The sequence below is a fragment of the Fundulus heteroclitus genome, chromosome 3, assembly GCF_011125445.2.
Source record: "Fundulus heteroclitus isolate FHET01 chromosome 3, MU-UCD_Fhet_4.1, whole genome shotgun sequence".
Lineage (NCBI taxonomy): Eukaryota > Metazoa > Chordata > Actinopteri > Cyprinodontiformes > Fundulidae > Fundulus > Fundulus heteroclitus.
The window spans coordinates 22,496,913-22,508,031 of NC_046363.1; the positions used below are offsets into that span (position 1 = coordinate 22,496,913).

The 11,119-nt window shown below is 45.8% G+C and overlaps 1 protein-coding gene across 2 annotated transcripts; it reads left to right on the forward strand.

Moving 5' to 3' along the window:
• The first annotated feature begins 285 nt into the window (after positions 1–285).
• Positions 286–11,119, forward strand: LOC105926380 (ataxin-1). Of its 2 annotated transcripts, XM_036133192.1 has the most exons (4): positions 286–674; positions 2,517–2,707; positions 4,881–6,920; positions 7,138–11,119. In XM_036133192.1, the coding sequence occupies exons 3-4, from the start codon at positions 5,127–5,129 to the stop codon at positions 7,825–7,827; spliced, it is 2,484 nt and encodes an 827-aa protein (XP_035989085.1). In that variant the 5' UTR covers positions 286–674; positions 2,517–2,707; positions 4,881–5,126; the 3' UTR covers positions 7,828–11,119. The 2 variants fall into 2 exon arrangements, with proteins under 2 accessions (XP_035989085.1, XP_012718137.2); XM_012862683.3 differs by lacking the exon at positions 2,517–2,707.

Consider the following 11,119-nt stretch of genomic DNA (forward strand, 5'->3'; position numbering starts at 1 on the left):
TCTCCCACAGTAGCTCACATTCATGCTCTCCGTCTGAGCAAAGCTTTTCAGTCTCCATCTCTCTTTCTCTCTCTCTCTCTCTCTCTCTCTCTCTCTGTCTGTCTGTTGCTCCCTCCTCCCCTTCCCTCTCAGTGTGAGCGTAGTCTGGGCGCCGAGCCAAGTGGAGTGTGTTTTTTTGAATGAATACCTGATGCGGCTGATGAGGCTGGCTGGGGGAGGAGCTGTGTCAGTGGAGTACTGAGAGAGAGAAAGAAACAGGAGGGAGGGAGCGAGCGAGTGAGTGAGGGGAGGGAGGTGGAGAGGGAAAGGAAGGGAGGCAGAAACACTCACTCACACAGGGAGCAGGAGACAGAAAAGCAACCAGGCAGAGAGAGAGAGAGAGGGAGAGAGAGAGCTGGCAGACTGGTGGCCTTGCATAACACTCACTGGAGCAGTCCTTCACGCAGGTCTTGGTGGGGTCTGCGGCAGAGGGGAACGTCCTTTTTTTTTTTTACCGGCGGCCCTTGTTGCAAGGGGCAGAGCAGCCCGTGAACCGGATTTCACAGGGCTCCAGCGGAGAGAGCTGCACAAAGGACAGAATCTGGAAGAACGATCCCGGCATACATGGACGTACATTGACACTGACAGGAAGGATCCCTGGATATGATCTGCAGGCAGTGGCCGTGGACAGACTGGTGAGCTATTCTTAGTACTATTACTCAGGGAGGGGGAGGAGTGTGTGTGTGTGTGTGTGTGTGGGGGGGGGGGGGGGGGGGGGGGGGGGTTTCTTCCTGATTTGTGGCATAGTAGTAATTCTCCCCTGCTACTCCACTCATGCGCGCTCACTGTTAAGCCCCCAGAGACGCGGAGTCCCAGCATCTGCCCTCTTGATCTGTCCAAAGTCCCTGCTGCGGGATTTGACCCTGTTTACGTTTTTGTTGTTGTTGTTTTGTTTGTTTGGTTTTTGTTTTTTCTGGCTGGCCCGCCTGCGTGTTCTGCGCGTCTTCCGCTCGTTGCGCGGCGCGATCGGAGTGTGCCGAGCGGTGATGCAGAACTCTGGAGTCATTGTGAAGACAAAACAGACTGAACCCCGCTGCCTGTTCCTACTGTCTGCTGCCACACGGACGGTCCGCCTCTTAAAGGCGCAGGCGGAACTGTTGCACGGCCAGACAGGAAAATGTCTCTTTGAAATATCGGGGGGTAGAAAAAAAAAAGCCTTACATGTTATGGATCTGCCCGCTGGCATTGAGAGCATACTCGTTTGTACTCCGGCGAAGGTGACGTCTCGCCTGTATGCAGCAAATTCCCTGTTAAAACCCTTGTACACATTGTGCTGCACGGTACCTCCCCTCTCTGTTCCATGCAAGAGCTCGGATTGATAATGATGTTTTTGTTTTCTATATATAGCCTCTCGCTGGACAGGGGTAATCACTGTGTTTCTATGAGCGGTGGCGCATATTGCATAGGTGGCATGTCCCCCATCAGGGACATTCGGGGTTGCTCTCACTTCTTTTCTTCCAACACCTCAGCGCACTGTCAAGAAAAAAAAAAGAAAAAAAAAAAGAAATTTGGTTTGCTTTCCCAATGCACCATTGCACGATCCCTCCCGCAGAGAAAATGCTACTGCTTTGAAGCAAACGGATCAATGCAAGGAGTAAACACTCAGTGGGGGCAGTGGGAGAAGAGTCATGGCTGTGGCAAAGAAGAAAGAGGTGGGGGTGGGGGGGCTGGGTGGTATTGGAGGAGCTGGCAGCTGCAGCATAAGTGAGAAGGTACAACCCTGCTAGAGAGCATCTCACCTGGGGGTGCAGCCGCACAAACCCAAGTCTGAGGTTTATACAGCTTTCTGGTGTGCGAAGAAAGGAGTACCACACATGGGGGGGGGGGGGGGGGGGGGGTCTCTCTTCCTACATCTGATTGATGAGCAGAACAGAGCACGTCCTGTCCCCTCCACTACACTACACTGTGTTGTCATCCTCCCGTACGCCGGTGGAGGTGTCAGTCCTGAGTCAAGGTTCCCATGCTGCGTGCATGGCTCACAGTCTTGAAGGCTTCCTTTGTTCTCCCATAGTAACATCTAAGCCTTGTGTGTGTCCGTGTCACCGCTCTAATTATAGGCTGACACAGGGGGAAATCTGGAGAGGCTTTTTTGGCTGCTCATCTTTGTGTTTGTGCACCTCCAGTCCGTCTAAACTGCTGGGGTGTCAGCTGGCTTTGTCTGCCCGCGTAGCTGGCGCTTTGAAGACAGGAGATGCCCGTGCTTCAGATGTGATGTCATTACAGTGTTGACACGGTGTTGCTGAGGTGGGGTTGTTGCCAGAGAGCAGACCGTGGCAGCGGCTTCTGCTGCTGCTTTTGCTGCGTTGCTCGTCGGAGGGGATCTCTCGGCGAGCAGCAGCTAGGGGTGGGCAATGGCGCTCTGATGCTGCAGGCGCTGCTCAATGTGGGTCAGGGGAAAGCAGAACTTATAGCTTCTCCTCTATGTCCTCCCTGTTCCTTATCACCTTTCTCTCTCCCCCCCTTCCTTCCCTCCGCAGAGTTCTGCATCTTACATCTCTCTTCCCCTTTTCCTTTCCCTCGCTCTCGTCTTTCTGTTGCTGTTTCTCGCCATCTCTGCTGCTTGCCTCCTTTGTTACGTCTGCCGAGTCTTCCCCCCCTTCCGCTGTAAACCGAGCCGAGGTCCTCGCTGCTTGTGTATGTGGTGACCTTGTCGAAACCGACGCCAGAGGTAGATGCTTCCAAATGAAACATGATCAAAAAGTCATGTTTTATACTGTCCTCCCCACCCTCCGTCTTTATGTAAAAAACGTCTGTGGTTGTCGCCTTCTGTAGTGAACCACTGACATAATAACACTACAGTGTGGTTGGATGGTAAAAAATAAATAAAAGTGAAGCTCCTCTATGTGAAGTGCACAGGGAGAAAAATGAATGTCTATTTGTTTGCCATATATTTATAGTCAATTTCTGCAGAGCCTCGGTGAACAACTCCATGTCCAGTGGATTGATGCGCGCATAAGCCTGCAGGAAGGGGGGAAAAAAAGCTACTCTGACAAAGAAACTGTGAAAGAAAAGCTGTTGAACAGCTGAAAATGCATGTTTGGATTTAATAACAAATAAATAAAAAGGATTTGCTGTGCTTGCATGTGTAAGCATGACGGTGCACGTGCAATCCAGTGCAAGAACTTTGAAGTGGGGTTCTATTGAAAGGTTACAAGCTGTTAATATATTACCAGAAGTAGATAACTCTCTTGGTGTCTTTATTCAGTTGGTCTGGGGCCAAGACCAAAAACGGCTTGTTTCAACTCTAATCTGAAAAAAAAAAAAAAAACACAAACAAACAAACAAGTCGTAGCGGTTTATGCAAAGCCTGTTTTGTGAACCTTTCACCTGTTATGTTTGCATTCGGCAGTTATGGACAAAGACCATAGATGGTTATTTACAGGGCAAATGGAGATATGAAGGAGTGTGCCACCACTGATCTTCCTGTGTGAAACATATTCTAAGAATGAAACATATAAAGTGTTTCCTGCCAGATTAGGTGCCTTTATATAAACGTAAAGCAGCGTAAAACTCAGCGAAACAGCATGCACTTAACGTTTTGACTTTTTGTTTAAACACTTATGTATTAAATGCTTCATACAGGAGTATTGTTGGTGACCCTACACTTGCTATCCTAATTCTTTTTTGTAAATAACCGCCTAATGCAAACATAATATTGGTTAAATGGTATATAAAATAGTGTTGGCATAAACCTGTATGAAGTTTTTGAGGTCGGAGTTGTTTTAATACAGGCATGGCTGTATTAAAACAACTCCGACCTCTTCTCTTGCACTAGTTGTAAACTTCACCTGCTGGGAGCAGCTAATCTAGACTGGATCTATGCTAAACAAGACTCCAGGAGAGTTATCTGGAGCAGATAAGATATGAACTGCTTTTAAGTTTTCAACAGAGCCTCACTGCACAAGATTTGTGAACTACTCCTTTAACATGACCTTAGAGCTTGTTTTGCTTTTCATTCAGGCCAGCTTTCAAACTCAAAAGGTTCCTAGTTACTGTTTGCTGTCAATTCTGTGCTCCCTTGTACTCTGAAAGACTGCTCAAAGATTTTACAGCAGATATAATATGATTAAAATATTTACTCAGAGGAAAAAAAAAAGACCAACTTTTGGGTCTTGTTGGATTCTCTGAAAGCAAATCTCAAGCGACAAAAATCTGTTTTTACTTTCAGTGCCCACTGACCGTTTCAGGGGGTAGATGTGATAGTCACATATTTCAAGCCAAACCCATAAAACACAATTTCTGAACTGCAGGAGACAAATATCACAAGCTTCTCCCAGGTTCTCCTCGGAGAACCTTGAAAAAGACAAGAGTTTTGTACAGTTAGGTACCTGAGCCTGCATGCAAAAACCACACCCTAGAACTGTATAAAGAAACCCCTGAATGTACCCTTTTCCACATTATGGAGCTAAAGGAGGAGGTTGTTATTTGTTTCTTATACATTAATACCTTAAAGGGAAGGAGGTGTTGTGGGACAAGTCCATGAAGATCCTGGCGGGGGAATCTCTCGAGGTTACTCTCGGACAACCATAACTTGTGCTCTAGTGCAGGAGAGAAATGCATTCAAACGTTGTCTTTATGCTTGGTGCCACCTAGTGGCAGAGTAGTGAACTAAACCAGGGTAGAGACTCTTTCTACTGTTTTTCACTTTGGTGAATTTTCAGATTTGTGAGGAAAATTTTAAGATAATTTACAAATACATGTTATAGTCTCTACACCAGTTCCGTTGTGCTTTTTAACTTTTTGAACAATGTAAACATGAATACTCTCACGTAAATGATGTAAGCAGTGGTGCAGGATTTACATTATGTAATAATCTACATTTAAGTCCGTTTTGCTTTCAGATTTTTTGTCGACATTGAGGAAGAGGCCGATTGATCAAAGATGATTCCCCATGAAGTTTTTGGAGCTCATTTTCTGAGCTGGATCGACTCCATCTTCTCTGGTGTGACACCTGTAGTTGTTCATCAGTGAACGCAAACAGTCCGAGCCACAGAGAGCACACCAGAGGCCCCTGAACAATACCTGAGAAAATATTCTTATAGGGACAGAGAAGTAGTACAAAGGCACATTGATATCACTTGGGCAACATGAAAGCCAATCAAGAGTGGAGTAATGGATGCCTGCCTCCTAAGAAGCGTGAGATCCTGGCACTGGAGCAGAGGCCAGTTGTAGTAGCAGCAGCTACACCTCCTGTTGCGGTGCCGACTGATAGTACCCACACAGAAAATCTAGCATGGCTTGCAAGTGTGGCCAGTGAACGCTGCAAGTCCAGAGAGACGGAAAGCCCGAGATGCCCGGTCATATCAACTTCTTCTTCTCCCACCACATCTATCCCGTCCCCAGCAACTCCCCTTTCTGCCGTGCCCTTGGCCTCTCTGCCTGCAGTTTATCCAGCCGCCCTTCCCCAACAGGCCGGAACAATCCAGTTTGCTCAGCTGGGGACCAATGTGCAATTCATCAGCTCTGGGCCCTATGCTGGGTACATCTCCTCCCATATTATTCCAGCAAATGCTAGCTCTGCACCGAACAGTTCTACATTAGTAGGACATCGCTCCCAGATAGATGGTTACACCACTACCCTCATATCCCCCAGCACCAAAGGGGAGCAGCAGTTTCAAATTGGACTATCACCTACAGAGTTGACCCCTGTTACACTTCCAGGTTCCCCCCAAGTAACCAATCAGTACATCCATCTGGACAGCAGAACGCCGTTGACTGTCAGCGGCAACGCTGTGGCGTCACCTACAGGTCACCTTCAGCTCCACCCCCATGCGGCTGTCCTCCCACAAACGCTTACGCTTGCTTCATCACAGCTCTTGGTTCAGTATGCAGACGGTTCAGTTGCAAAGAAACCAGAAGCCCATGCTAAGGGCGTGCTGAATGGGGAAGTGGAAGTGGTCAAACAAGCCAAGGTGACTGGAGCCAACCATCAACCGGTCCAGAGCTATGAGACCAGGCATATCCTCCTACCTGCTGACTATGGCCAAAACCCTGCAGGCCTGCAGACCTCCTTGGTGCTTGTTGCCCAGCCAAACCATGGAGTGGAACATGAAGCTGGCTCAAATAAAATTTCCCTGGTCCAGACTGAGAAAGGAAGCATCTGCTTTGGGAAGCCTGTGTCAAGAGCCTCTTCTTTCACTTCGCTTTCTTCCTCAGAGGTTGTCAAGTCTGTTGCTCCTCATGCTGTCATCCAGACCAGCATGGCCCCCGAAGAACTGCCAGCCAGTCTCTACTCTTCAACACAGCCTCCCATCATTGGCTACATCACAAGTGCAAACCAGCACACTGTCAGCTACCATGCAGCACTGCCCCAGCACCTGGTCATCCCAAGTGGTCAGTCCCTCCTCATACCAGTCAGCAGTGCCAACAATGGCACAGAAATAGAGGTCAGTCGCACTGTCAGTGCTCTCACTGCCACTACTACCCCTCAAATATCCACCGCCATGCCACATGCCTATCTGGCCACAGCTTTGTCCAAATGTGAAGCTCTTGGCCCAGATGGGAATCAACCATCTGCCCCGCCGCAGGTCACAGCCTTGCCTGCACTGCCGTCAAACTCAGTCCCTGCAGTGGTGACAGCTCCATCCCAAGCTCCCACTCCTGTTCCCACTCCTTCCCCAGCGCCCGTCCAAGCTTCACCCTCCATCTCCTCCCCACCGTCTCCTGTGGCGCTCCCTCCCTTCTTCATGCGAGGCTCCATCATCCAGTTGGCAGATGGGGAGCTGAAGCGTGTGGAGGATCTCAAGACGGAGGACTTCATCCAGAGCGCTGAGATCAGCAGCGAGCTTAAGATTGACTCCAGCACTGTGGAGCGCATAGACAGTGGGCAAAGTCCCAATGCAGTGCTCATCCAGTTTTCAGTGGGGGAGCTCAAAGCCCAGGTAAAATACTCTTAGGTACTTTCTTTGGCATATTTAATTTAGTTTTTTTTTAAAGCGTTTTGCGGAAATTTGAAGAAGTCAAGTCTTTGTTTATGTCACAACATTTTAGGCGTGCAGACAAGAAAAAAACCCAACAGCAAATCTTCATTAAATGTGTGATGCAGTGTGCTATTAGTAAAATATTAACTTTGTCTCTTGTGTTTATACTCCCATCTAGGTGTGCGTAGAGGTGCTGGTGGAGTATCCGTTCTTTGTTTTCGGCCAGGGCTGGTCATCTTGCTGTCCCGACCGGACAACACAGCTGTTTGAGCTGTCATGTGCCAAGCTGTGCGTCGGTGACGTGTGTGTGTCGCTGACCCTCCGCAGTTTAAGGAACGGTTCGCTGGCAGACAGTCAGGCTTTGGGATCCAAGCTGAAGATGGGTCCACCCTCCGACACGTCCCACTGCGTTGACCCCAACATGACGAACAGTATGAATCCCAGCCCGCCGGGCAGCAACGGTGGTCTCCTCATGAAGGCTTCCACTGCCAACAGGGTGGAGAAACTGAATGTTTCTGGACCTGGAGTGGGACAGACTGGTGGGCTCGTACCATCTACAGAACGGCCAGAAGGGATGTTCAGAGGTGGATCAATGCTGGCAGGCTCAGGAGGGGGAGAATTAAGACAGGAATCAATGAAAACAGACTTATCTGCCCTCTGTAAACTACAGTGTACTGATCCAGAGAGACCTTTTGTTCGCAAGAGACGCTGGTCGGCTCCGGAGCGAGACCAGACTGAGAAAGCTGAAGAGGAGCCTCCCGTGACTCTGCCTAAGCCCTCCTTTCTACCCCAGGAGGTCAAAATCAGCATAGAGGGCCACTCGAGTGCTGGCGGCGAACGATGCTTGCAGAAAAGAGTCGACTGTTAAGAGAACTTTTGAATCCCCGTTGTTTGATTTGTGTTTTCGCCTGTCTCTTTTCACTCAATCACGACTACTGTAATATAGACTGAGTTGTCGCAGGATTTCCATGTTTTCTTTCACACAAGGAAGAAGTAAAGTAGAGCACCTTGATGAGTGGCAACACCCAAGATCAGTGCAATCAATGCTGAAAGCAACAATGAATGCAAATGGAATGTTGATCATGAATGGAAGACGTCTGTTATAAGACGAAACAAAGTTTTCTAACAACATAAATGAAGCACAGACCCTGCTGACGTGTTTGAGGAGGTGTGCTGTAAGGTTGAGGAAGAGACGTTTGGTGTTTTGAATGACAATATTTGATGTCTCATTGGTCTGATCTAGTTTTGTACTACCATCTATAATTTCCACACTGTCATGACTGCCTGAGCTGCGGCGGGTGGCCTTACTCCTCTATAACGATTGTGTGCTTGCCTGCTGGCGTGTGTGCTTGTTTCGTCGTTGCTGTCAAACGGAGCACAGGATATGAGGCTATACTGTTAGCTGTGAACTTGGTCAAAGTTGTGGAAATTCATGACTGGGAAGGCTTGAATGTAATTCCCTTGATGCTGACACACCAAGTCATGCATAAACTGTTACAAACCTGACGTGTAAAATGAGAATGTGGCTCCGAGTCTGATGCAATACTGTTGCAACTGGCTGGTCTCAACAGCTTTGTGTAGATGAACTCCTCTGGTGATGTTCCCCTGGTTTTACTTCATTTTCACACCTTAAGCTCCACACGGATACTTTCTTTTAAGTAATGCATGGACCAGGGTGCATTATTTTTGGCATCGGTTTACTGACTTTTAACACAAAAATTATGAAAAGTCATAATCTCCACAAAATATCAACAAATGAGCTCTGTTAAAGCTATTCTTGAGCCTAGCCCTTCGTCTTAGAGATGAGATGTGGCTTACTAACTTGGCTAAAGGTTTTTTGGAAACATAGGAGCTTGCTAAAGACAAAAGCCATTTTTAACAGTTGGGAAGTAATCCATCTTAACCTTTGGCTAAAACAAAATGACTGACAACACAAATACAAAAATTTTGCCTTTAGAACAACTTCTCTAAATATTATGACATAAGTTTACCTTTAGCATTAAAGCTGTGGACAGCCAAATGAATCTTGTTCTATGAAAAGTATCTTGCTCTTCTTTGTTCACACACAGACCCCCAAACTTTCTAATAGCTGCTCAGGGATTTAACAATTTAAGTCAATAGAAATTTTTACACATTAAAAATAAAGCAGCTTTGAAAAATTCTGTATTTTTTTAAGGAACAGCGATAACAATTGCTGCTAGCATCATTGATTCTAGAAATAAAAACAACACTTAGTACAGAGTCTTCACTTCCTGGCTAGCATTGTGCTGCTGCCCATTTTTCTCAAAATTCAGAACTTGAATCCGGTGAAGTTGCATCCAACATAAAAAAAAATCTCTCTCTTTTTAGCAAGAAAATATGCCGCTAGAAAAATCTGACTTCTGCGTACAAAATGAAATAAGGCATTAATGTTAGCAGCTAGCTAGCGCAGCTGTCTGCTACAGAAAATGCAAAAAATTGTTTCTTTAAAAGTAGGGCCAACAGCAGGTCAGGACTCCTAGAACAAAAAATTAAGGGTATTTTATGCTTAAATACAAGCTAGTATTTTGCTAGCTGGGTCTGCAAATAACCCAACATCTAGTTGCAGGTCAGAAAACGTGTGCAGTTTCGTGAGCAGCATAACCAACAAAAGGAGCATCATCATTTATCATCATGTAATGTTTTATGTATGTTGTCACTGGAGCAACCCATTTAATAGCAGATGTGGTTTTGTACCTTGTAAGCAACTAAAATTGAGTGTATTGCTACAGCTATTACCATGCCTTATGTAAGTAGGGTAGGTGGCAAACCTAAGTTTCCAGGTATTAACTTCAACATTCAATAGTTGCTCAAGTTTTCAGTTAAAAAAGTCATATTTTGAGTATATACCATTAGCATCTAAGCCTAATTAACTGCCACTAAAAGTCAGTTTAAATTTCCCAATGGCAATTAAGATGAGTAAGGTAAAGACGCAAAAGACTTTCTCTTTCCAAGCCACGTTAAAACTAAATAGCCAGATAACTATTGTATTGAGGATAGGACATTGACATTGTGCTATCTAAAAGTAAAATGTACAACTATTACTGATTTTAATTGCATAAAAATGCCGCTGCTATATATATTTTTTCATAGATTTCCCACCAAAATTGACCCAAAGGGCCACACCAAGAAAAGCTGTCTATCTGTCAAAGGAATAAAGGGTTCAGGATCATGAGCGACTGGTCTCTTTGTCGCTTCCTTACTTCTTTTACAGACACCGAGGCCTTGATATTTAGCATGTATCAAGTTTACAGCAGTACATTGGGTTTTACACTGAAACCTCAACATTGGTTTGCCTCTCTCAGGTCCATACCTGTTATGTTAGAGTACTGGTGTTGTGATTAACACCAAACTCTTTCTTTGTGTTTCAGTTGTAGAAAAAAAAAAAAGATCTTCTACAGTTCATACTCAGGAAGAGAGCATAGTAAACAGATGGTATTTGTTGTAGTTTGCGTGCGAGTGTGTGTGTGTGTGTGTGTGCGTGTAGGCCTGAAATAGTGTCCCCATGTCATTGGTAACGTGTAAGTGTGTGTGTTGAAAAGCAGCACTTTGATGGAGCATCCAGTTGGAGGTTGGTGGCAATGGTGAACCCTCTCTTGCAGTTTTTTGGATATAATGATATAAGTGACTGTTTCTTATCACTTTAGATGTTTTGCAGGTTTATCACTGAGGGAAACCTATATAGAATGTATATGGACATGAAGCAAACTTTATTTTTCTGAGGATTTATAGAGCTACTATTCAGAGAAAGACAGAGATGCAGAGCTAACACGCCAGCTGGTGCTGATCATGTACAGTGAAATTGTATCTTAGAAAGTGTACAGAGTGTAATCGAACCTTTTAATGTACTGTATGTGCCACGACGCCTCCTTCTTCAATCATTCCATTGACTCACCAATACCTACAACCTCTGCTATTGTTTGTTTTCAACTCTGGTATTGATCAGAAGTTCATGAATGTGCTATATCTCTTTTCGGGAACATCAGCATAGCTGGGCGTCCTCGGAGTTTAGTTTGTGTGAAAAATGGACTGCAGTTTAACCTAATAGCCATTACACTCCTATGAGGTTTTTATTGTACCCAGAAATAAGACTGTTCTGTTTGTGTGCGACTGCTCAGGCTATATATATATATATATATATA

Excerpts from the sequence above, each read along its gene's own strand:
- LOC105926380 (XM_036133192.1), top strand. The coding sequence starts at position 5,127 with ATGAAAGCCAATCAAGAGTGGAGTAATGGATGCCTGCCTCCTAAGAAG. Across the intron at positions 6,921-7,137 it reads TGGGGGAGCTCAAAGCCCAG|GTGTGCGTAGAGGTGCTGGT; the intron begins GTAAAATACTCT and ends ACTCCCATCTAG.